Source organism: Pygocentrus nattereri, chromosome 19 (assembly GCF_015220715.1).
Source record: "Pygocentrus nattereri isolate fPygNat1 chromosome 19, fPygNat1.pri, whole genome shotgun sequence".
Lineage (NCBI taxonomy): Eukaryota > Metazoa > Chordata > Actinopteri > Characiformes > Serrasalmidae > Pygocentrus > Pygocentrus nattereri.
This window is the reverse complement of record NC_051229.1, coordinates 24623832-24650980: the sequence shown is the minus strand read 5'-3', so window position 1 is coordinate 24650980 and position 27149 is coordinate 24623832. Positions and strand designations below refer to the sequence as shown.

Here is a 27149-nt window from a genome sequence, read left to right as displayed (position 1 = left end):
TTAAAGTCTCCCCCAATTATATAAAGTCCTTGCAAAGTAGATACAGTAAGAAATAGGTCTTCAAAAAATTTTGGTTTATTTTCATTTGGTCCATACAAACTCACTAAATTTAATGTAATCGAAAGAATGTTACCCTGAACGATTACATATCTACCAGCAGGATCTTTTATTGTTTTTATCATTTGGAATGGTATGCTCCTATGAATCAAAATAATTACACCTCTTGCATAGTTATTGTATGATGCGTGTATCACCTGGCCTCTATGTATCACCTGGCATCTATGTATATATATATTTTTTAGCGGCGTTTTAAAACATTATAAAAGATATCTTGCAAGTCAGTAAAATGAAAAAAAAAATGTTTTCTTATCTGCTATGTCTAATAAAGTAATAAGTAAATTAACAAGAAAGAGAGAGAGAAAAAAATAAAGACTGAATATTATGACTCCGCTACCACACATAACTTAAAGTACTGCTATTAGTTATGAGCAGCTGAATCTATAATTCAGGAGGTGAAACTCTCACCGCTACAGCTAGTCCTGTCCAATATGTCTACGGCGGAAATCCTCGGCTTCCTTTGGAGACGAAACAGGTGTATCTTCCCATCGTGGAGGATCCTCATTTTACATGGATTATATTGAAACCCGCGGAACATCCCCTTTTCAACGAACACTTTCTTGGTGATGCTGAACTCGGCTCGCTGGTCGGATGGTCTCGGCCGAAAAAGAGTCTGATTCCGTCGTGTTCAATGTTACGTTGCTTTGTGGAGCGAAAAACAAACTCCCGATCTTGGAAGTTCAGGAATCGGATAAGGACAGCTCTGTGTTGGTTTGGCTTTGGAGGTGCCAGGGTACGGTCAGCCCTCTCAATGATGAAGGATCTGTCGGTCTCCAGCCACCGTACAAACTCCAGCAGCGGTTGCTGCCCCTCGGCGCCCTCCCGGAGGCCAAACAGGCGCAGGTTCTTCCTTCGACACCGATTCCCTAGGTCGTCAGTCTTTGCTTCCAAGTGGGATATTCGCTTCATGGCATTGTTAAGATCGGCCATGCTCTTTTCCAAGAGCTCCTCTGCCGACATGATTCTGTTTTCAGCTTCCTCCAGTCGTGTAACATTAGTGGCTACATTTTGTTGTACCTCCGTCATGTTTTTCTCCAGAGCAGCAACTGACTTCGTCATTTCACCCATACGGTTATCTATGCTGTCCAGCTTGGTTCCGAATCCACTGAACTCGGAACGCAGTGACTGAAGTTCAGCTAACACCGTGCTAAGATCGATCATGCTGCTAGCCCTAGCGGCCCCCTCGTCGTGATCTGTTGTCGAAATGTCGGTTTTAGTTTGTTTTTGGGGACCGCGTTTTCGAGTGAAAATATCACAGTCCTTGAGGGTAGTCGTTTTTGACATTTTCCAATTCAGTTTACTTTTCTAATCCTGGATTTTTCTGAATTTTCGATGCAGGCTACACAGAGCATCCACTTTAAGCTGCCATCTTGGTTCGCGGTTCCATAGCGACCCCCGTTTGGCTGTATTTTAGTGCAGAGAATGAAAATACAGCAAGCTGTACAGTTTGCGATAAGGCAAACCTGTACAAACACATGAAAAAACATGCCGAAAACAAGGAGCTGCAGAAACGAATCCCCCATTCTCTGGCCCAGACAGACCCAGACCCTCGACCCAGAGACAGAAGTCACTGGCAGAGGCTTTTCAGTCTAACAGCAGAGAATATCCAGGTAGATATAGAGTGGTCATCTTCAGCATCAGTTCATATCAACTTTCAAAGTGCAGGTTACTTAAGTCATATGTTACTGGAGCCAACTAAAAAAAATATATAATTTAGATACTGAAATAGCCTAGTACATTTATTCCATTGTAAAGTGTTATCTAAGATAACATTAGATAAAGCTTTAATTATCCCACAACAGGGAATTTTATAGAATTAAAGTGCACACAGTGGAAACAAAATTACAAAAGGATTGAAAGATACATAAGAGTTGACTAGAAAAAACATTATGAACAGAACAATTTATCTCCAAGGAATATTTGCACAGTCATTTAAACATAACAGAGGTAAAAAAAAAACAACACATGATTACATACAGGTTAAAGACTTACTATATTATTATTTCCCTCAGCCGATTCCCCAAGAGCTGAGGAGATCACCAGGAGCCTGGCAGGATTGATAGTGAGGGACTTGCAACCAAAAATCTCCATTGTGCAAGATGAGGGCTTTCAGGATTTTGTGAAGACCCTTGACCCGAGGTATAGAATTCCAAGTCGGAAATCTTTAATGGAGGGGAAACTGCCGGCTCTTTATAAAGACTGCTCTTCCAAGGTTAGAAGGGCATTGAGTGAAGTGGATAATGTACTGACAACTGACATGTGGACATCAAGAGCCACAGAAGGTTATTTAACAGTCACATCCCACATTATAAATCAGCAATGGTAGATGCAAGCATATGTACTTGAAACATGTGGTTTCCCCGGTCAACACACAGCTGACAATATTTGTTCCCAATTCACAAGAACTGTGGAAGAATGGGACATAAAGGACAAGATTGTGGCAGTGATAACAGATAATGGTGCCAACATGGTTGCTGCTGTGCGCAAGGCAGGTTGGGCACATTACCCGTGTTTTGCTCACACCTCAAACTTGGTTGTAAAAGACGCACTCAAAGCTGTCCCAGACTTGGTTGAGATCCAAAAGAAAACAAGTGCAATTGTTTCTTTCTTTCACCACAGCAACACTGCTACATCCAAGCTCAAGGAAGTTCAAAAAGCAGCAGAAATTTCCTGAGCAAAAACTGCTTTAATCAGTCAAGACCAGATGGAACTCAGTATTTTACATGTGGGAGAGACTGACCGAGCAAAAAGATGCAGTTATCATGGTCCTCTGTCTGCTTGGCAAAAGCTCTCTTTGCTTGACTCAGGAAGAATGGTCTGAAATCAGTCTTTCCCTGAATGCACTAAGATCGTTTGAGGAGGTAACCAGGGAAATATCGTCTGAAAAACATGTTTCCATTTCAAAAGTCATACCCCTGGTGTCACTGCTTCAAAGAACCCTATTTGCGTCTGAGCGAGAAGGCAGCAAGCTAGCTGCTGAGCTGTCGGCACAATGTCAACGCCGTTTCAGGACCACTGAAACATTTTATGGTCTTGCTGTCAGCACTCACTTGGACATCAGGTTCAAAAACATGGGGTTCTGTGACTCATCAAATGTTGAGCCTGTAAAGGCTCGACTTATCACAGAGATGCAGACAATGAGTCAGACCTTCAACTGCCACTAGTTATGCCACTAGCTCTGCCACCAGCTCTGCTCCAGCTCCTGCAACTTCTACATCTGCAGCAAAAGGTGGAATTTGGGCAGAATTTGACTCGGAAGTCCGTTTGTCTCAGCACCATCGGAGAGCTGGCACTGATGTGCTAATTGAAATGCGCAGATACACAGAAGAAAGGCCTATTACCAGGGACCAGGATCCACTACTTTGGTAGAAAAACAATGCACCAACATTCCCGTCTGAGAAAACTTGCATAGAGACATTTAGGGGTTGTTGCAACCTCAGTGCCAGCTGAGAGGCTTTTTTCAAAGGCAGGACAGCTACTGAGCATCAGGCGATGTGCACTGAAACCCAAAAATTAGTTTTTTTTAATTAGCTTTGTTATATTTTCTACACTCTTTATTTAAGAAAAAAACTTCATTTATACTTTATTTAATTTTCACTTATTGTTTTTATTTTGTTTAAAGCCAGAAGTGCACTGAATGGAAGAAATCCCTTATTTTTTGTATTATTTTATTGTATTGTTAGAATAAGTTTGAAACTGTTTACAGTATTTGTTGTGGTGTGTTACTTTTTTTGCATTGTGGTTTGTCAGCCCTCTACCTCTGGAGATTTTGTTTTAGGTTGTTTTTACCTCAAAAAAGATTTATTTTCCTAATGTTAAGGCAAACTTTGGTTTGTTACTGTTGCATTGTTTCTAAACAAAATGTTGATTGTTAGAATAAAGTATTTGTTGTCATATACAATGTTTTGTGAAATTCTTTCCTAGGTCTTTTGGATCCTTTGGATCTATGAAGCTTAAATATTAAAAAGTATCGGTATCAGTATTGGTGATACTGGCCCTGTGTTTACTTGGTATCAGATCGATACCAAAATTCCCAGGATCGCACACCTCTAGTTGATGGGTGTTTTGCTTCCTTGCCTTTGTGGCTTGTGTTCGTATTAGGCATTTTCTGAGAAGTTATTGACGCCAGTATATCTTTCTGCTTTGCTCTAAATGATGTGCTTGTTTTCAGGGGATATACTGTGTGGCAGACACCATGTGAGGGTTTTTGTCATTTTTTTCCCTTTCTTTCCCTTTTTCTATTGAATAAATAATGCTAGATTCATTTATTCATCAGCTGGTTAATGTTAAATTTACAAGAAACAAACAAAACCTCTGCAATGTCACATTAAGAAAAACTACTGAGTTTGCACTTATATATTTTATTATGTATATGCTCAGTTACATGCATCTATCAGAATGTATTCTATGGTAATATAATGTAATTTTAATATACATTGTTACTAATTAGAAATTGTGACATAATAAATTGAACACAGGCATTATAGTCAATTTAATGACTACATGTGTATATATAGATATAAAGATATGTATACTATTATATCTATGTATTTTGGAAGCTAAGCAAGGCTGGTGATTGGCCAGATTTGTGGATCGGTGGCTCTGTGATCTTCTAGTATTCATTCTGAGTGTTTGCTTCATCTGTTTGCTTAATCTGTTTTTATTGTATACTAATCATCTGTAGACCCTTACAGGCTGTTTTCACAGTATTACCTCCTACAGAGTGAAGACTACAGTTTAGCTTCGTACAAAAGCTGGTGGTAAGATTTAAATCCAGTGAAGAAGTAAGTACCTCTATCCTCTACTATGGCTGTCTTCACTTGTGTGGATTGTGGCATGTATAGTGATTATCCTCTCTCCACCACTAGTGATAACAATTGTGGTTCAGTTTGTGAGAAGTGCCAGTTAATTTCTACTCTGGTGGAGAAGGTGAATCAGTTAAAGGTGCGCAAAAGCTAAAGCTAGCCCACCTGAGCACCACACTCCACCTATTCACGTGTCACGTGAATTCACGAGCCTGTCAGAGGTGCTCTGGTTATAGGAAGTTCTATTGTGCGACATCAGATCTTCAAGGACAGTGGTTCATGTAGGTGGCAATGATATTCGTATGCGGCAGTCTGAAATCACTAAGAGTAATATTAAAGAGGTGGTCAAAATAGCCCATATGATGTCCGATGCCGTAATATTCCAAGACGACGGGGTGCTGAAGCTTACAGCAGGCTTTGGGCACTACACTGCTGGATGTCCAAGTGGTGTGCAGAAAATCATGTGGGCTTTATAGATAATTGGTCCAAGTTTGAGGGGAAGTCTGGTCTAGTAGGGGGGGATGGTGTTCACCCCACACAGGAGGGCGCCACGTTGCTATCGTGCAGCATAGCCCATAGTCTGTTAGTTAGTCGGCAGAGCAGGATAGATAGTTGCTGACTGTCCAGAGCCGGGACCAGGCAGCAGACAAACAGGCTAAACCGACAGTCTGCTCGTTGCCTTGAGACGTCACCTAGGTATAACTCTATCAAGACTGTTTCACTGCCCCGAATTAAACACAAACTTAGAAAATCTCCATCAGTTTGTTTAAATAACTTAATGAATATAAAAATATCAGATCCAGTGTCTAACTGCAGCATCTCTGAGGTTTGGTTTGTTTAATATAAGATCACTCAACTCAAAGGCTCTCATTGTAAACGATACAATAATTGATCATAAAATTGATGTATAATGTCTCACAGAAACATGGATTAAACCTAATGAATATTTCTCATTAAATGAAGCCACCCCTGTAGGTTATAATTATGTACACAGCCCTAGACTGGCAAAGGAGGTGGTATAATTTATTAAAATTCATTAGACATAAATCAGAAACAGTCTCACTTTCAATTCTTTTGAGATTCTTTTCATAAACATATCCAATCACAAATAATAGCGTACTTAACCTAATTAGTATTTTTAGGCCACCAGGACCTTATTCTGAATTCTTAAAAGAATTCAGTGGCCTTGTTGCAGACCTAGCAGTGAGCACCGAGAAAGTAATAATTGCATGAGATTTTAACATTCACTTTGAGAACACAGCAGATCCATTAAAAAAGGCACTCATCTATCTTAGACTCTGTAGGCCTTACTCAAAATGTAATAGGGCCTACACATTACTGTAATCTCACTTTAGATTTAGTTTTGACTCTAGGTGTTGACATACATAATCTAACCATTCTTCCACAAACTTCAGTAGTTTCAGATCATTACCTAATCTCATATGAACTAGGTCTTAGTGAAAATGTATATACTTCAATCCATTATTGCATGAAGCGTTAAATAATGCCAGATACAGCTCAACACTTTATTGAAATCATTCCAGGCTTATCAACCGTAGCTTTTCCTTCATCAGACCCAACAGAGCTAGACAGATGAACAGACTGCCTAGAAAATATGTTACGATCAACCTTAGATAACATTGTACCTATAAAAATTAAAATGATGCAACAGAAAAAGCTCGCTCCATGGTACAACAGTGAAATACGCACCTTAAGACAGACACTATGGAAATTAGAGCGCAAATGGCAACTAACCAAGCTAGAAGTATTTCACTCTGCTTGGAAGGATGGCCTTAGCAGGTACAGAAAGGCACTTATCAAAACATGCTCAGCATACCTATCCTCACTTATCGAAATCAACAAAAACAATCCTAGAGTCTTATTTAGCGCAGTCGCAAAACTTACGAAAAACCAGGCAGGATCTGAACCTCAAATACCCGCCAACTATAGCAGCAATGATTTCATGGACTTTAAATAACAAAATCGAGAATATTAGACAAAAAGTTCAACCAATACCAGTAACCTACCCATCATCTGGTTTGGTTGAAACAACACAAAATGTGGTTGTAGAAGAGAGACTGGAAACATTTTGTCCGCTTCAGCAGTCAGAACTAGAAAAAAAATAATATATCTTACTCAAATTCTGCAACATGCACACTTGACATGATTCCAACAAACTTATTTAAACAAGTACTAGCGGCTATAATTAAACCTATTTTAACAATAATTAATTATTCTCTTAGCCTAGGTCATGTACCCAAATCATTCAAACTAGTGATTAAACCTTTGCTAAAGAAGCCAAATCTTGACCCCAGCGAACTGTCAAGCTACAGACCTATTTCCAACTTATCATTTATTTCTAAGATTTTAGAAAAAGCTGTAGCCCAGCAACTCTGTTCCTGTCTATATAAGAACAACATTATACTATAGATCATTCTGTTCTCTCAGACAGACTACAAAACATGGTTGGAATTAGAGGAATAGCATTATCCTGGTTCACATCCTACCTCACTGACCAGTTTCAGTTTATGAAATATGGAGTTCCACAAGGTTCTGTTTTATGTCTTCTGTTATTCACACTATATAAATGTTACCATTAGACTTAGTTATAAATAGACATGGAATTAGTTTGCACTGCTATGCTGATGATACACAACTGTAGATATCAGCCAAACCAGATGATAAATCCAGATTAAATAAAATAGAAGATTGTGTAAAAGATATAAGAAACTGGATGCTGCAGAATTTCCTTCTTTTAAACCCAACTAAAACAGAAGTTCTCCTTCTTGGTCCAAAGGCTGCTCGGAATAAATGCTCAGATTTAATGTTAAATCTTGCTGACTTCTCTGTAATACCTGGTTCAATAGCTGTGACGATTGATTCAGATCTGACGTTTAATCAACACATAGGTAATGGAGTGTTTTTAGTCTACGGTAGCGTACCTGCTGCCACCACCTTTGTTAAACCAGTCAGGTCTGGCAAAACTGAGTGTTCACAGGATTAAGACCACGCCTTGCAACATAAACATATATTATCAAGATTTTACTCACACAATATAATCAGATGCAAATGGCTGGATAAAAACACTTTCTATTTGGGAGGACAAATCACCAGAAGTACTCTAAAATAAGCCAAGACAAATAGAAAGCAAAGGAAAAAAACAAATAAGAAATCATAAACCCCAATACTTTAAAATCCAAATCTACACAGCATGCTCCACAGCACAGCCTTAAAACAATACCACACACTAAACACCACACCGCAATCTACAGCTTCCCATGTATCATGTATCAACAAGGTAGCCACTAAAATTTAAGAACGAAGATACAAATACAGTTACACCAGGGTTGGAAGGATTTAAAAAGGCAAAATCTCTAGAAAGAGGTGACACTGGCCTACAATTAATAATATCTCTAAAAAGGAGCAAACTGTCCCGGCATTTAGTTGTCCTCTAATAACCCCACAACCTTGACCGGCGTCACACGTGGCCTGGCAATCGCCCCAGGCCACCCGTTCAGAGCAGCAGTGAGTCACACCAGCAACGCTTCGGCGCTATATTTGCTTCAATCAATGTGGCCAACAGTCTTTTCCGTCTCAGTGGGCGTCTTTAGTCATCAAACGCCACTACCGCCAGCCATTCGGTCTTTTCCGTCTCCGTGGTCGTCTTCACAATCATCAAAAGCCACTACCGCAGCCATTCGGTCCAATAGCTTAAAACCGCGCGTGCAAACAAACACACTGCTGCCTCCCCTACACAGCGGAAGTCCCCCGCTTTATAGTGTCCGTACTACTTGCACGCACTGCGCCGGAGGTCCACCCCGCCTCCCAACTCACTCCCATGCCCATTTCTGCGATCATTACAGTAATATTACAAGGACAGCGTTTCTTCACCTCCAAAACATTTCAAAGTTAAGAAATGCGTTATCCCTACATGATGCTGAAAAATTGGTACATGCCTTTATAACTTCAAGGCTAGACTACTGTAATGCAGTGTTGTCAGGATGCTCCAACAGGAACCTATCCATCCATCCATCCATTGTCTAATCCGCTTCTCCGTCAGGGTCGCGGGCCAACAGGAACCTAAATAAACTTCAATTACTTCAGAATGCTGCAGCTAGAGTACTCACTAAAACCAGGAAACCTGATCACATCAGCCCAGTTTTATCAGCATTACACTTGCTTCCTATCAAATTCTGCATTGACTACAAAATTCTCTTATTGACGTATAAAGCCCTGCATGGTCTCTCACTGGAGTACCTGCAAGATCTTATTTCCCATTATGAACCGCCTCGCTTACTCAGATCCCAGGATGCTGGTTTTCTACTGGTTCCTAAAATTCAGAAGACTTCAATGGGTGGAAGAGCTTTTTCTTACAAAGCCCCCAAATTGTGGAATAATCTCCCAGTTAATGTTCGGGACTCTGACACAGTCTCAACCTTTAAGTCTAGACTGAAAACTTGTTTAGTTTAGATTTTGATAATTAGCCTTCCCCTTTAGATAAAGGCCAGGGGTTCATGGGCATAGAGGCTTATGGTAAACTGAGATGTTGGTGCTGTTGAACCACTACTTCACGCCATCACACAGGTTTGTTGATGGTGGAGTGGGGGGATCCCAGTGTCTCAGGGTACTCTCATAACCACATTACCTTCTGGTTCTCTCCTTTCAGTTTATGCTGTTATAGTTAGATCTGCCGGAGTCACCAGCCACACTCTGGGGGAAATCATATTTATTACAGTCATACTCCTGAGCAGAACTAATTTTGTCTCTTTATTCTTCCTGAGATAATGACTGCCCTCCCATCCTGCTGAAGACTCACCATCAGGGCCTCCTCCTCACCATCACCAACCTACTTTCTTGTTCATTTGTGCCAACTGCAACACCCTCAATTACATCACTGCGCCACTCAGATGTATCAGCATTGAGATAGGATGGGACTGTTTCAGCTTATTCCCACTTTTTATAAAGACTCAGTCAGAAACTGCCTCTACCAGTGCAGTTTCTAAAGCTTTTACCATCCAGTGTTCAAACAGAGATCCTCTTAGCTTTTATTTGGTGTTTAGCTTATCAAATTGTAAATACTGTTTGACCAGAGGAGGATGGGTCTCCCCTTGTTAGTCTTGGTTCCTCCCAAGGTTTCGTCCTCCAGACTGAGGGAGTTTTTCCTTGCCACTATCGCCTCTGGCTTGCTCACTGGGAGATATGTTATAACTGTGTTTTCAAACTTCTGTAAAGCTGCTTTGTGACAACATTGTTGTAAAAAGTGCTATACAAATAAACTTGAATTAAATTTTGGTGCACTCAGTCTGCAGTGAACCTGACAGAGGTTTTCTGAGAAGCTATTGACATTGATATATCTTTCTGCTTTGCTCTAAATGATTTATATGCAGGTGACAACACACAAACTGAAGCTGATATCCGGTGTCCTGAGTTTTATTACAGCATCACACACAACGCAGATGACTGGAAGTAGCTTACGGGACACACACACACACACACACACACACACACTTGTGATTGGCCAATGCAAGTTTTGATTGACAGTGTCTCCGCCCATTTGTTATGCCCACTGGTTCTCCAACTGTAGGCACATAGACTTGGAGGGTTGGGGGATGGGGGAGGGGGGGGCATCCTACCCACCCAGAAAGAGCGTGACCTGAATTCCCAACCACGAACGCCTGTAGCATCACCAGGGATCGAACTTGCGATTTCCTGATGATATGGTGCTTAGACAGTTAGAAAATAGACATATTTATGCTGGTTAATGTTTAAAGGATAAACAGGTTGTAAAAAATTGTTTTAACATGGTTGCCATGGATCGGATGAATCATGATTAAGAGGAAGGAAAAACTGGACAGTAGTTACACCACTGAGAACCACTTGTTTGCCTGGAAAATAATATAGCTGAGATAAACCCTTTTCATTTGTAGCTATTATGCTAAATTTGGGACTGGGTTCATTCCAACTGGATTTGATTTCTATGAACCCTAACAATATGCACATGTACATTTTTTGTTGACAAAAGTTTCACTCATTTATTATTAATAACATTAAGATATCCAGAAAAAAGGAGCATATGCTTCTTAACAAAAAGCAATGTATACATATAATATAGTCAGCCTTCAGGAGACAATTTGCACAAGACACAAACAGCCGAAAGGAACAAGATAAAGTTAAGCAAAAAACAAACAAAAAAAAATGCAAGTTTTCTCCAATCAAGGTCCAGTACATCAGGGAGGGCAAGCATCTTCTGAACCAGTAGCTTTGTATAACCAGTAGTCCTGGTTCTTGAAGCAAACAAAATTGTACAGGTTTTCTCCACCTTTAAAGAATCCATGCTCTGCAGCTCCCCAGGATACAGGACAATCCACAAAGCCATGCACAGTAAGTGAAACCCATGCTGCAAAGTTTGGCTCAGCAAAATAGCATCTGTATGATCAGAGAGAGATTTATTTATTTATTATTCTTTAATTGTTAGTGAATTTTGAGAACCAAGAACATTGTGGAACAGAGAAATGCAATGTTAAATAATGCGAGCCTACCTAAGCTCTTTCAGCAGTCTACAGACATCTTTTGGAGGAATGAGCCCAGTGACTGTGCAGAGCACAGACTGACTCACAGGGGCTCTAGGTTCTGGGCACATATACGTAGACAGGAAACTGACAGCTGAATTATCACTGCAACAAAATAAGCAATGCATTGGCCTTTATAGTCCTCAAGCCATTAACACCTAAACATTGAGTTCCACTGCCTACTCACCAGCTGATATTCAAGTTCACTGCTCCTAGCCACTCCAGGAATTGGTTTGGAGTACAGGAAAGACCCTTTCCCCGCAGGTCTGAGTGATGAAGTGACGGGCAGAATAGATTTTTCAGAGTCTGGCTGTGAAGTGTAGGTCTACACTCCTCATATGTGTACTGAGACAGCAGATTATGTAGAGCTCCGTCTTTATCTGCTCCTGAGAATGGCACACATTAGCACATCTTCAGAATGCATCTGAATTAACATACAGTAAAAGTAATACAAATCAACTGTAGAGAGATTTAGTGCAGGACACCATCAGGAGAACACATTGTGAAACTAATGACAAACGACTAGGTGTCAAACTATTAACAACAAACTTACAATGTTGTTTTTAAAACAATGTTTTTATGAGTGGTTTGGGCCATAACAAGATCACAAATTTTATGTTCACAGAATACCATTAAATTTACATTAAATACAACAAAACCTTTTTTATACAAACAGATATTTAAACAAAACAGTTCATATAAGATATTTAGTGTTTTACCTTTTTTTTTATTTTTTGCAAAAATAAGTAAATAAGTGATTTTTGTTCCCACAACCAGGGAAATTCCACCTCCGCATTTAACCCATCCGTGAAGTGAAACACCACATACACACTAGTGAATACACACACACTAGGGGGCAGTGAGCACACTTGCCCGGAGCGGTGGGCAGCCCTATCCACGGCGCCCGGGGAGCAGTTGGGGGTTAGGTGTCTTGCTCAAGGACACCTCAGTCATGAACTGTCGGCCCTGGGGATCGAACCGGCAACATTCCGGTCACAGGGCCAGCTCCCTAACCTCCAGCCCACGACTGCCCCCAATATAAAAAATATGCTCATTCCAAAATGGATACCCATTTGTGTGGTCTTTCAAAATGTTTATGGAAATAATTTATATTCTCTAAGCCAAAAAAAAAGCAAAGGATCATCTACACTGTTATTAAGGTTAAAAAGCCAGGGTCTGTCTTGGTATGGGGATGTGTCAGTGGTTAACCATGAAAGCACTTTTAAGCTGCCTTTTAAACACCATCTTTTTTAAGGCTGTCGATGCTCATTTCAACATGACTACACCAATAAATATTCTGCATGTACTGCAACAGCATAGATGCATAATCACAGTGCAGATACTAGAGCTGCCTGCCTGTTGCTTCATAGGGTTGGACAACTGAAGACTTGTAAAGTGGAAGTCAGGTCTGTCTGGTTAGTGGTGAACTGGTAAAGTATGTTAAGAAATTGGATCTTTCTGTGAGTGAAGGATTTATAGTTGTGTCAGTAAGAGGAATTTGGAAAAAACAAAGTTCAAGGTAATAGATAAAATATTGTGTTTTTGTACTATTTTCAATTTAACACAGGTCAAACAGTTTCATGGCATTTCACATGCTGTTCCAACTACTGCTACAAACCTGGGTGGCATGTTGTCAAAAGGAAGTCACTTCTCAGCATCACCCTTTCTTTTAAGCACAGTAGAACTTGCTGGTAACGCTTTGTGCCAGGGACCAAAGATTTATTTGTGAGGTCCACAGAAACAACTGAAACAACAGACACTCAATTAGACAAGTAGTGCAGTGTGTAACTAAATGCTATTACACGACTATATCTTTTGATATTGCTACAGAGTTTAAATTGGCAACGCATCACTATGTTCTGTAATGGTTCCGTTTGCCAGACAAATGGGTAAAACTATGGTCATAAGCTACTTATGTCAACATTGCACAAAAACACTACAAGAATGACACCTTCAATTAAAATTGACCTGCTGAATCTAAACATTTAGATAAAATCTTTCTGGCAATGTGAAGTAGGTTAAAATGTCTCAAAGCATCACATAATGCCAAATTCTAAAGAGATTTAAATACAGCAGAAGAAACAAACAGATGAAACAAAAGTTTTGGTGAAAACATCACCAAGAGTGCATTGATAACTCATAGATCCCATTACATCTGACTTAGATGACTCATAATCAATGGAACCATGAATTTTGGTCTGTGTCAGAAAATCCTGACAATGTTTCTGTCTGTCAGTTCATCACCTAAAGCTCAAGCGCAGTTTGGGTATGCAGCAAGACAATGATTCAAAGCACACAAGCAAGCCCACCACTGAATGGCTCAAAAGAAACAAAATTAAGGTTTATCGCAAATCTTTGACTTCAGTTGTTACTGTCAAGGGTGGCACAACCAGATATTATTAAGATTAAGTGACCCTTTTTAGTCCCACAATGGGGAAACTTCACCTCCGAATTTAACTCATCTGTGCAGCAAAAACACCACATATACACTAGTGAGCAGTGGGCAGTCCTATCTGCAACTCCTGGGGGAGCATTATTAGGCCCTATTAGGTTTAGGATGGGCAAGTACTTTTTCACACAGGTGATACAGGTTTTAAATAATCTTAATCTTCAATAAATGTAATGATCATTTAAAAGCTATATTTTGTGTTGTCTATCTTATATTAAAATTAGTTTGATGATCTGAAACACCTACATCTGATAAATTAGCAAAAATAGAAGAAATTCGGTTAGGCGCAAATATTTCTTCGCAGTACTGTGAAAGAAATGTTTCAATGACAGAACAACACTATTTCTTCAAATGTGTGTCTCTATAAATACTCGTCACAAAAGAAACATATTGTTGTGTTATTACATTGCTTCTAACAACATAAAATTTTTTCCTTTGTGTTCATTTTTCTTTGTGATGCTGAGTCACAAATGTTTTTGTGTTTCCTTTGTGATGCCGAAAGTCAAATGTTTCTAAAGAAGCTCTGCAAGGTACCATATGCTTATCATTCAGTACACTGTATTAGTGTTAAAACAAATTAACTTGGCTACATTTAAATATGTTCATTTAATTTTTTCAAGACATTATTTCTGCCACAACAAATAATTTTATTTATTCTGTGTGAATATTTATGCCAGATACTGTGTTCAACAGGACCATAAAACGAAGAACTGTAATATGCAGGTTTCTACAAACACTGTATTTAATAGATAATGCAAATGCTGGTTGCCAAAGCCATACCATATCTCATGACCTTTTTATGACTGTATAGTGATGGTCTTCCCTCCAAGCCAAGGTGCTCATATGTGTCCTTGTCCAGTGACAGTATCAACTGACCTGGAAGGAAAAAAAAAATCAGAACCCATTACAGCACCTTTTCAACAATTGCATAAGAGCTATTCCGCCGAATCGGTGCCATTTCCGTCCCCAGGAAATTACATGTATAAATGTGCACAAAAATTAACTGTAAAATACATTTTATTATTAAGCATAGTGTCTTGTACTTTGACCTAATTGCAAATTTAAGATATATAATTAAAAACATTAATAAAAACTACCAAGAACACTGAAAAAATAGCATTTGTTACCTGTCCCCGCTCTCTAACTATACACTTTACCATGAAATATAATTATTAAAATCCTTCAGAGATGTAATTTTTTTTGTATTGTTGTGTGACTCCAAATCCCATCTATGCTTCAAAAATACTTTTTTCATAAGAAATCCATAATATCTAAGTTAAAATACACATTTTAGTTGTGTCCTAACACATTACCCCATCTGAAAAATCTGGAACATTCCACAAGTCACATGTTCAACAGGAAGTTGCATCAGTTGGATCTTCTGAAGGCCATGGGAAGACCAAAAGTAAGTTCCCTCCTTTATTGTTCTGTATATTTGATCATATTGTAACTATGACTGAGGAGGTCAATCTCAACGTTCTGTCCTGTTACCTAAATTCATTCTTAGATGTTATTTGTTTATTTTTAAAGTACATATTTTGGGAAAATCACTAGAATGTGCTCAGTGTCTTCATACTATTAGCATAGCCGCCATGTAGCTATATTTCATGTTTTTGCTAATTCTATGCTAAAAACTCAGTCCTGTTACTTTCAGTCCTGTTACTCATATAAAGAGTAACAGGACTGAGTGCCAGTAACAATAAACCTCTGGTTTATTAATTTATTAGTGTGAATATTAGTCAATGTAATGATATTCACCTTTTTAACTTTTACAGTTGAAATTACTGAAGTTGTTGAGATTTAAAGCACTTCCAGGTGTAGTTTATGAAATGGGTAAAGTGTGCAAGGGAGGCAATAGAGCATGTGTGTGAGTTTGTTGCAATGTAATAAAGTGTTGTGCATAGGGTTGCAAACCTTGAAGGCAGAAACCTCAAGCAGAACCAGACTCAAACTGTCAATAAAATGGCGTTAGCTAGCTTTCATTTAACATCTCTGTTAGGTAGCCTTTGTATAAATACATTGAGTTATTTTTTGCTGGTTAAACTTTAATGCCATAGATCAAATATATAAAAAATATTAAGGCCAGTATTCTGATTGTAGTGAACAGGATTGTAGAAATGATGCATGTGATAGAGAAACGACCAGTGCACGGGAGGAATTAAACTACATATAATTTCCCTGTTAAAGGCTAACCTACAACTTTGCAAATTTCTAGTTTATTCCAGTTAATTCCCATGGAAAGTTTCCAACTTTTAATTTTGCAAACTTAGTCGTGCAACAACCAAATGTTAGAATGTATTTAGAAATTAGCTAATAGAAATAGACATGATTGCATTACAGTATGAAATTCTACTTACCGGGTCACAGAGATAACGTAACAGTACATTTTAACAACTGCAATGTGTTAATTAATGTGATTCACATGTGTGTTTTAGGCAACATAATCAAGGGCAGAGAAGAAGACGAAAAACACAAAAGAATCTTCAGAAGCAAATTCAAGAATTACAGGTTCTGTTAAAGAAACAAACCCAAAAAAATAGAAAAGTACAAGAAACAAGTCCAGCGCATTAAAAAGAATAATGCTTCTCCGCGCACAAAAGTAAAAAGGCAGATGAGACACCTGCCACGTGCGGCCATTCAGAAGACTCTGTTTCATGAGGCTCTGGTAGAGGACATCCGAAATAAATACAAAGCAGCACAGGGGGAAAGGGAAAGGCAAATAATTTCAAAAATAGCAACAGGAAAAGTTCTGAAAAAGTACAGGCTGCAACGATTGGCTCAAAATTCATTGGGCTTTTCAAAGAAAAGATGGAAGAATGAGAAAAATGGGAGGATTAACTACACCTACCAGCGAAAGCAGAACAACAGGGTTAGAGATAGTTTGTTAAGCAGAATGAGAGCTTTCTACTCGAGGGATGATGTGAGTCGCATCACAACTGGAAAGAGGCAGACAATCACTTGGAAGAAAAACAAAAAGCAAAAACGGTTCCTTTTGGATACCATGAAAAATTTGTACAAGAAAGTTTTTGGCTGAAGAAGAAAGCTCTATCTTTTACTCACTCTTCTGTTTGCTTCGACCTTTTTGGGTTGTTCATCCAACTCTGAGTGACCGGGACACACGCATGTGCAAGATGCATGAGAATCTGGGTTTTATTGTGCAGAAGCTGCACCACTTGAAAGTGATCAGCACAGTCAATCTGCCTGACCTTGTGAAAGTCATCACATGTGACACAGAAAACATTAGGTGCATGTACGGAGAATGTTCTGAATGCAAGGACCTTTCTTGCCCAGTCTCTAGCCAGTACAATGCAGAGAGTCAAGTGACTTATCTGCAGTGGGCAATAGTGTATAAGGAACACAAGAATGACCCCATTGGCAAAACATCTAAAATCACAATAAAAAAAAAAAGAGTTCCAGACCACAAAAGAAGAACTGCTAGAACTGCTGAACCTGCAACTGCATAGGTTTAAGAGACACACTTATAACATCAATAATCAGTTTAGCCACTACAGGGCACTGAGACATGGCTTGAAAGCACATGAATGTCTAATTCATGTTGACTTTTCCGAAAATTACCTCTGCAAGTATAGTACAGAAATACAGGCAGTCCACTTTGGAGCATCACTGCACACGGGTGTGCTTTATGTACATATATCCCCCCGCCCGATGTCCTTCTGTACCCCTCAAGACAAAAGGGCCCACCAGCAATTTGGCAGCACTTGTCACCAGTGCTTAATTACGTGCAGAGTGCACATCCAGAGGTCTCCACAATCCATTTTTACAGCGATGGCCCATGCACTCAGTATAGACAGTGAGGGAATTTTTTCATGTTTTGTACTGAGCTGTTCAGACGATACCAGGGACATGGAACTTCTTTGAGGTGAGCCATGGGAAGGGTGCCCCAGATGGTGTGGGATGAGCCCTGAAGAGGAGAGCTGACAGTCTGGTCAGCAAAGGGACAGATATTCCTAATGCTTCAGAGCTGTATGCCGTGTTGCAAAAGGCAGAAACAACAATCAAGTTGTTTTTTGTCACCGAGGAAGCAGTTGAGAAAGCAGTTTTGTAGATGCCCAATGATGTGCCACCAATTCCATCCACCATGAGGATGCATCAGGCAGTGACCCTAGCCCAAGGAGAACTGACTTACAGGGACTTCAGCTGCTTGTGCACAACAAAGCAAAACCTGACCTTTGACTGCTGTAATGCAAAGCATTTCACGTTCAGTCATCAACAGACGGCTCCCACAGCCATCGAAGTTCGGTGGCAAAGTGCTGAAGTTGTTGGCAAATGGTGTGTGGTGAAGTATGAGGGTGACCTATACCCTGGCATCATCATAGATACAAGTGAAACACATGTTGAGATCCGTTGCATGCACAAAATGGGGGTCAACAGATTTTCGTGAAGACTTGCTTTGGTACCTTTTTGAGGATGTTTTGTGTATCATCCCACCCCTGAGGCCAGTCACAGGACGCTATATGGAAATCGAAAAAGAGCTCTGGGCCACACTAGAGAAGATCTCTTAGAAAAGGCCTGACAAGTTTGTTTTCTCACACACACACACACACGACACATGTCTCTGTTACCGAGTGTTCATTCCTGTTACATGATTTTTTCTAAAAAAAAAACATAAACCACTTTTTCCCAATTATGTTTGGTCCATCATTTATCCATTTGTTTAATAAATTACATGACAAACAATTTGATCAATTTTAGGTTTGAGTCTTCTTGAAAAGATAAAAATGGCTTTGCATGTTTTAGAAAAATACAACGTGCATGCATATTTAGTGATTTTTTAGTCATAAATATCAATTATTTGAACATGTAGTCAATCATTTCTTTAAAATAAACACTTTTTTGAGGGAAAATCAAAAGAATTAGTTGCCATTCTATTAAATATGCTTTTTAAATGTCACATGAGTTTTAGTAACAGGACTGAGAAAAATGTAACCATCTTCAGCTTAGAAACCTTGTAAAAAATTAAATAAAGCAGCCTGAGATTGACCAATACATGTTTTGAAGAGTTAAATATATGTATTATTAGATTCAGAGTTGAAAAAAGATACAAAATTAAGTTTAATTTGGAAGAGTTACAGCAGGCAAATGGCACCCATTCGGTGGAATGACCCATAAGATCACAATTATCAAACTACAAATTCTATGGGTAAGGAATCTTGTTAAAGGCAAGTTAACTGTAACTGAAGCAAGTGTTCAGCTCAGATATTTTATTATTCCATACTTAAGCCCATCAATATACGTTAATAATATAATATATGAGGTTAGCAATATGGCAAAACTATTAAACAGTGCATTACTAAGTTTTTTTTTACAATATCTGATGTCATGACACTTACTTTTACTGAAGTATGATAAGCAGCAGCACCACATTAAAAAAAGTACTATCAAAAACTCTGAATCCAATTTATATTCAACATTTCACAAATTGCTGTTCAAAATCCAAACAAATAGGACTAATAATGCTCCGATTATAATCAAGCATGCAGTTGTAAAGTCACAATATCTACACTATGTTCAGAAAAGTAAATAAAAATGACATATTATGAAGTTATCACAACACTGACAGTCATGTTGCAAAGCTTTAATATAATCTAATATAATAAACTTAGCACAAAGAGTAAGGAAATTTGTGTTTGGCAGATTATTTCTTGGTTGTAACAATGCTTCTTGGCAAGAAATCTTATACCATTAGAAAGCGTTTTTAATTTCCCTTTTAAATGGTGCCACATTTGTAAGGAACATGCATTTGTGGGTTGAGCATTAGAGCTGAGTATGTGGGTTGCGCCCATGAAAAATTTGCCAAATCCTCTCTGCTAATGCCAAACAGCTTATTCTGCCATTGACTCGTTTGGTGGACTGGATGATTGAAGTTTGAAGAAACAAGACATACTGGCAATTTAACGATTTATTCATTTAACAAACAGGAGCCTCAGTAGTGTGTGGAAGAACCATACACAGCCACAACAGCCTGGCACCTCCTCCTCATGCTGGTCACCAGCCTGGTCACACACAGCTGTGGGATGGCATCCCATTCTTCAACCAGCATTTGTCGCAAGTCAGCCAACGTGGTTGTGTTGGTCATTCTGGCATGAACAGCAACTCCCAAGCTGATCCCACAAGTGTTCAATGGGGTTGAGGCCACTTTATGGCCTGTCTCTGACATCCCCCGTTATATATGGAACTTGGCGGAACACCTGCCCTATCCAGATCAGTCAAATGTGGCATGCCGATTCTTGGCGCATACACCTACTGACCACTGTAGCAGGGCCCATGATTGGCAGCACCTGGGGATACCAGAAGCTCAAAACAAGTGTCAACAGTAACAGCAAAATAAGCTGTTTGGCAATGGCAGAGAAGATTTGGCAAATTTTTCATGGGTGCAATCCATATCCTCAGCTCTACTGCTCATCCCACAAATGCATGTTCCTTACAAATATGGCACCATTTAAAAGGAAAATTAGCAGGCTTTTCAACAGTATAAGATTTATTGCCAAGAAGCATTGTTACAACAAAGTAATAATTTACCAAACAACAAATTTCCTTACTTTTCGTTCTAAGTTTATAATATAGCAACTTCACTTCTCTCAGCAGAAAGAGGCTATGGTTAAACTGAAATCAAAATGTATCTTTTTTACCAAGTTATTTAATGTTCCTTGTCATATTAATCACAGGATTAAAAGCCAAAAATAAAATTTTCGAATTAGGGCTGCACGATTTTTGATGAAATCAGAACCACAGTTTTTTAGATGTACAATTTTCACTTACAATTCTTCCAAATACCAACTTTGAAAAGAAAAAAAACCTGTATATTTACACAATTATTACACACCAAAATAAGTAAATAGCTTTATATAGTTTCAATACATAGTCATACTATCCAGTTTTTGCTCCAACCTAGCACAGAAATGTGGACTGTCTAGAGGTCCCTGAGGACCAGTTTGAAAACGACCATAAAACATTAGAATTTAGAATTTACAACAATGTCACTGTGTTTGCACACTGTGAAATTAAACCTCTGCATTTAACCCATCTGTGCAGTGAAAAACCCACATGCATGCACACTAGTGAACACACACACTAGGGGGCAGTGAGTACACTTGCCCTGAGCAGTGGGCAGCCCTATCCACGGCGCCTGGAGAGCAATTGGATATGTATTTAAAACATGCACCTGTATTTAAAAATAATATTTCATAGATATGTTGTTTTGTATGACCTTGTTGACCTTTACCACAAAATCCAATTAAGTTTTTTGTTCCACGACAAAGAGATTATTAAACATACTCACCACTGGGCAAAAGTGCACAAACGTTGTCTTCATCGATTCTGGTTTTGCAAGACAGTGCATAAAAACTGCCTGTAATAAAAGAATGATAAATGTCGTCAGGTCTAAACCAAAGTGAAAAGCATCAATGCAAAGGTGAAGCAGCTTAGTGTCCATCTCTCTACTCTTACCTTTCTTGACAACTGTTGCAAGCCATTTCTCTTCCAGGAATTTATAAACTGGCAGATCTCGTACAAGGTAATATGAGCTAAAATTATGGATCACGTTTTCTACCCTGACAGGTAGCACTTCACATTCAGGTAACAGTAAAGAAATCTGAAAATTAGAAAACATTTCACCACAATTTATTTTTATAATGCACGAGAATACTCACTGAATAAAATATACCTGTAAACAGTTTGGGGATGTCCTTACTCTAGTTTAGCTAGTTTCTTACTAACAACAGCATGTACTGTCACAGGACCACACTACCACAGATATTCAGTTATCAAACTATAACGATTAATGCAAATGTGTCAAACTCTAGTTTTGAAGGTCCCAAAACACAAATGCATTTGATTAAGACTTGTATGAGTACAATTCAGAGTGCTTTTTACACACAAAGGTTTTTCCAGATTCCCAGATTCTTTTGTTAGTGTTTAATACTCAGAGAGTGAAATACCTAAAAATCCTTGCGGTAAGCCTCAACCTATGCTTGCTTATGAAGAACTATGCCTTCCCTGGATGCTCTTTTTATACCCAAAATGTTTTCAGAAAATTTGTAGTCTAATCATGTTTAATCTGATATTTAAAGGAAGAGAGTTGATGTCTTTTAAACAGCTTCAGTATAAACATAACCTGCCAGCCAATGACTTATTTAGGCAAAAGTATTTGCTTGTCTGCCTTCACACACATATTAAATTGAGTGAGATCCCATTCTTAAATCATAGGGTTTAATATGATGTCGGCCCACTGTTTGCAGCTATAACAGCTTAAACTCTTCTGTAAAGGCTTTCCACAAGGCTTAGGAGTGTGTTTCCAGAAGTGCATTTGTGAGGTCAGACAGATGTTGGATGAGAAGGCCGGGCTCGCAGTCTCTGCTTTAATTCATCCCAAAGGAGTTCTATTGGGTTGAGGTTAGGATTCTGCGCAGGTCAGTCAAGTTCTTCCACACCAAACTCACTCATCCATGTCTTTACAGACCTTGCTTTGTGAACTGATGCGCAGTCATGTTGGAACAGGAAGAGGCCATCCCCGAACAGTTCCCATGAAGTTGGGAGCATAAAATTGTCCAAAATCTCTTGGTCTGCTGAAGCATTAAGAGTTCCTTTCAATGGAACTAAGGGGCCGAGCTCAACTCCTGAAAAAAACCCAACACCATAATCCCCCTCCACCAAACTTTACACTTGGCACAATGCAGTCAGAGTCCAGTGGCGGTGCTTTACACCATGACATTCGATGCTTTGCATTGCACTTGGTGATGTAAGGCCTGGATGCAGCTGCTCGGGTTTGGAAACTCATTCCATAAAGCTCTCTACAAACTGTTCTTGAGCTAATCTGAAGGCCACATGAAATTTGGGGGTCTGTATCAATTGACTCTGCAGAAAGTTGGCAACCTCTGTGCACTATGTACCTCAGCATCCACTGACCCGCTCTGTCATTTTACGTGGCCTACCACTTCATGGATGAGTTGCTGTCGTTCCCAATCGCTTCCACTTTGTTATAATACCACTCACAGGTGGCATGCAATCATGTTACCATGCTGCAATTCACTGAGCTCCTGAGAGAGACCCATACTTTCATAAATGTTTGTAGAAGTAGTCTGTAGGCCTAGGTGCTTGGGTTTATAGACCTGTGGCCATGGAAGTGATTGGAACACCTGAATTCAATTATTTGGATAGTGAATACTTGATGAGCCACACCATTAAGGTATGGGAAAGAGTTGTTGAAGCAAGGCAAAGGCGAGAGGTTCAGATCAGTGAGCAGCAGTTTGGTTTCATGCCCAGAAAGAGTACCACAGATGCAATTGTTGCGTTGAGAGTGTTGGTAGAGAAGTACAGAGAAGGTCAGAAGGAGCTACATTGTGTCTTTGTGGATCTAGAGAAAGCATATGATAGGGTGCCAAGAGAGGAACTGTGGTATTGAGGAATGAGTACGGGAGGTGTAGTTGAAAAGTATGTTAGGGTGGTGCAGGACATGTATGAGGATAGTGAGACTGTGGTGAGGTTTGCAGTTGGAGTGACAAATGATTTCAAGGTGAAGGTAGGGTTACATCAGGGATCCGCTTTGAGCCCCTTCTTTTTTGCAATGGTGATGGAAAGGTTGACAGATGAGGTCAGGCAGGAGGCTCCATGGACCATGATGTTTGCAGATGACACCGTAATCTGTGGTGAGAGTAGAGAGCAGGTGGAAGAGAATCTGGAGAGGTGGAGGTTTGCACTGGAGAGGAATGAAGGTCAGTACAGACAAGACGGAATACATGTGTGTGAATGAGAGGGAGGCAGGTGGAAAGGTGAAGATGCAAGGAGTAGAGGTCATAAAGGTGGGTGACTTCAAATATCTTGGGTCAACCATCCAGAGCAATGGACAGTGTAGAAAAGAGGTGAAGAAGAGGGTGCAGGCAGGATGGAGTGGGTGGAGACAGGTGTCAGGGCTGATGTGTGACAGAAGGATAGCAGCAAGAGTGAAAGGGAAGGTTTACAAGACAGTAGTGCGTCATGCTATGCTGTATGGTTTGGAGACTGTGGCTCTGTCTAAAAGACAGGAGGCTGAGCTGGAGGTGGCGGAGATGAAGATGCTGAGATTTTTGTTGGGAGTGACAAGGATGGACAAGATTAGAAATGAGCAGATCAAAGGGACAGTGAAGGTGGAGCAGTTTGGCCAGAGAGGCCAGGTTGAGATGGTTTGGACATGTGTTGAGGAGGAATAGTGGATATATTGGTCAAAGAATGTTGGAGATTGAGCTGCTGAGCAGAAGGAGAAGAGGTAGACCTCAGGGAAGGTTTATGGATGTAGTGAAGGTGGACATGGAGATGGTTGGTGTAAAAGTAGAGGAGGCAGTGGATAGGGCAAGATGGAGGCGACCCCTAAAGGGAGCAGCCGAAAGAAGAAGAAGAAGACTGTACCTACAGCTGAGATATTACTTAGAGACACAAAGAACAGGACAAAATACTGTAATTCTCCATCCAATGTAGAACATTTGTTTTAACAATTAAAGAGACTACTGAGAAGAAGAAAATTATATTGCAACCAATAGAAGATACAGTATTACAAGAAAAGCTAATGGATAACAGTGTGGCTTTTAGAGAAAAATGTGAATTGAAGATGAACAACATAATTTCAGACAAAAACTGGAAATTGTCATCCAGAGAGGGTCGTAAAATAACTAATAGCCCCACGTGGAAGGAAACAGAATGAAAAGTTAAGATGTAATTCTTCAGGACTCCTCTTGGATCAGTGTTGCAGGGGCAGTGGCCTAGCAGAAAGCCACACACACATTTTGGGAATGTCAATATGATCAAAATCCTGGCAAAACATATAAAATGTAATAAAGGCTGTAATGTATAGCTACCCCTATTCCATCATACGTTTTATAAGGAATATTACCAAAAGATGTACAAGATAAATAATGTCATGAGAGTCTATTTGCTTAGAAGATAATCACAGTGTCCTGACTGCAGCCCCCCACAATAACAATATGGAGGGAAAACGCTGAGGGTATTTACTACATGGAAAACATAACGATGAGGTTATGATTAAAAATAGATGTTCTCATGTTTTCTATTGATGTGATCAAAGATATGCAACAATTCCTTTGGATTTTTTCTTCTCATTTAAATGGAAGCACTATATGTTTTATTATAAAACATATCTATGTTATGAATGTGTTTCACCCCTGGGAAATTGTACTTGGACACCGAGAGGATGCCAAAATCCACGGACTGCCCCTACGGCACTCATGCCTGTGTTACGGCTCTAAAGATATGAATGTGCAAAATGTATACAAAGTAAATAAAGAACATAAAGCAAATAAAATATAAAAGTAATATGTAATTTAAAACATAGCAAGCAAAAGAGCATAAAAAAAAATAACACAATAAGAAAAAATCTTTAAAAATAAGTAAAATGAAATATAAGAAAAAGAACTACGATAAAATAAAACAGTTGCAGGCTGAATGAAGGTCAGAGATTAAAATGTTTAACCTTTCTTTTAAATACAAAGTGGACTTCCTTTCTATATTTGCATTTAACATACTGTCCCACTGTTTTTTTGCATTAAGGTTTGTAGGCTGACCAGTGGCAATGAGCTACAGTCAGAAATTTTAAACATAGAAATTGCATTTAATTGGTTGGTGTACTTGAAAAAAAACAACAGGATTTTAAAAATTTTACAAATACTATTGAGCTTGTTAAGCGCATCATTAATGCAAAGGCTATTTTACTGTTTCAGTGAGCAACTATGCGCAAAACACAATTCCATAAACAAATATAACTTTCCTCTTCAAAAGCTTTCTAGTTAACGGGTTCTGAATTGCCAGCGAGCCCAATCGCTTTGCAAGTTATCTTTAACTGCAACTTGCAACCTTAGCTTACCTTATAGTTGAAACAGTGTCTTGACACGTGCACTTCATGACGTGATTGCTCATTCAGGAAGTTCGATTTTTCGCACGTTAATAGGCTTCTCGAGCACTTCCCCAAGTCTGGCGACATTTTAATATCAATGAAGTAAATGTGTCATTACTGTACCTAGTGCAATTAAAGAAAGCCTTTTTGTTAGCAATACTGCTCTTTCTGCACAAACGTCTTCTTCTTCTTATTTAATGGCGGTGGGCATTCGAAAAAACAATGCATTACCACCCCCTACTGCACTGGAGGAGAACATTTCCCTAGTATGGAGACGGAAGGCCAAGGTCCAAAACGGGAATTCCATTGATTTTTCTAAATATTTGCATACTGTTTGAGGTGTAATCAAAGCCGTTCAGAACGTGTTGATGTGAAATGGTGCCTTGTAGAGAATCTTTTTGACTTGGATATTTTTTTACAATGCTGGTGATAGGAACTATGGATAATAATTTTTACAACAAAAATAATGCGCTGACACACGTTTTTATTTATACAGTTGTCATTAGTGGGGTTCATATAATGAATTGAATGTTTGTTTTATATTTAAAATGTCTAAACATTTATAGACTGTGTTTTTGCTCAATTACTCCATCTTAACCAATTCATTCTGGACCCGCTCATGAGCGCCATCTAACGTTTGAGAAACCTAGAAGATATGGCAGAGTGGTAGTCCTCCTTTTTCCAGGTTCTCTGTCATAACTTTCAGAAGACTGGACTGTATAAAGATTTGTATAAATTTTGTGCAGCTCAGGGCTGTGCAAAATCAAAACAATTGTTTTTGGTTGTATTGGGCCATTGCAATGATGTTGCAAGTTTATTAGTTGGTCATAGAGTCAGACTATTCCCAGATAGCATGCAGATGTGGGCCGTGACATGGTCAGCACCGGCTAACTACATGTGAACTAAAAGTGGCCCACATATTAAAATGCTCATATGGCCCACATGTCCCAAAGCAGATCTGGGCCACTTCTGACAAGCATTGCCAATGCTGATATATGCTACATGATAATCATTTGTATTTTAAACTGGGGTTAAAAGGACTTTGAGGGAGCATAGTTTACAGTCAGATCTTGGCCATATATGGCACAGTACACTGTAAAACATCCAACCTAAAATAATTTAGATTTTGTGATATTTTATTTGTTATTACAAAAAAGAGAAATACCAGGTCAAAATGCTCATTTTACTTAATTCAACACAATCTGCTTCAGTACTAGATACATTTCCACATACCCTAGATTAATTCAGATTTGTTTACATTGATTTGTGGATGCTCAAAATTTTGTGTTCATTAAACAAACAAAATCGAT

The 27149-nt window shown here is 39.1% G+C and overlaps 1 protein-coding gene across 1 annotated transcript; it reads right to left on the bottom strand.

Moving 5' to 3' along the window:
• Positions 1-10336: 10336 nt before the first annotated feature.
• rpp40 (ribonuclease P/MRP 40 subunit) lies at positions 10337-26062 on the bottom strand. Its single transcript, XM_017699284.2, has 8 exons — positions 25810-26062; positions 21408-21552; positions 21241-21309; positions 14721-14816; positions 13110-13235; positions 11679-11877; positions 11462-11596; positions 10337-11348 (listed from the first exon to the last, which is right to left on the bottom strand). The coding sequence occupies exons 1-8, from the start codon at positions 25924-25926 to the stop codon at positions 11150-11152; spliced, it is 1086 nt and encodes a 361-aa protein (XP_017554773.1). The 5' UTR covers positions 25927-26062; the 3' UTR covers positions 10337-11149.
• Positions 26063-27149: the final 1087 nt, after the last annotated feature.

Coding starts and splice junctions, on each gene's coding strand:
- rpp40 (XM_017699284.2), bottom strand. CDS start 25,926: ATGTCGCCAGACTTGGGGAAGTGCTCGAGAAGCCTATTAACGTGCGAA. Junction 14,817..21,240: donor TTGTGCACTTTTGCCCAGTG/GTGAGTATGTTT, acceptor TTTTCCTTCCAG/GTCAGTTGATACTGTCACTG. Junction 11,597..11,678: donor GTGAACTTGAATATCAGCTG/GTGAGTAGGCAG, acceptor ATTTTGTTGCAG/TGATAATTCAGCTGTCAGTT.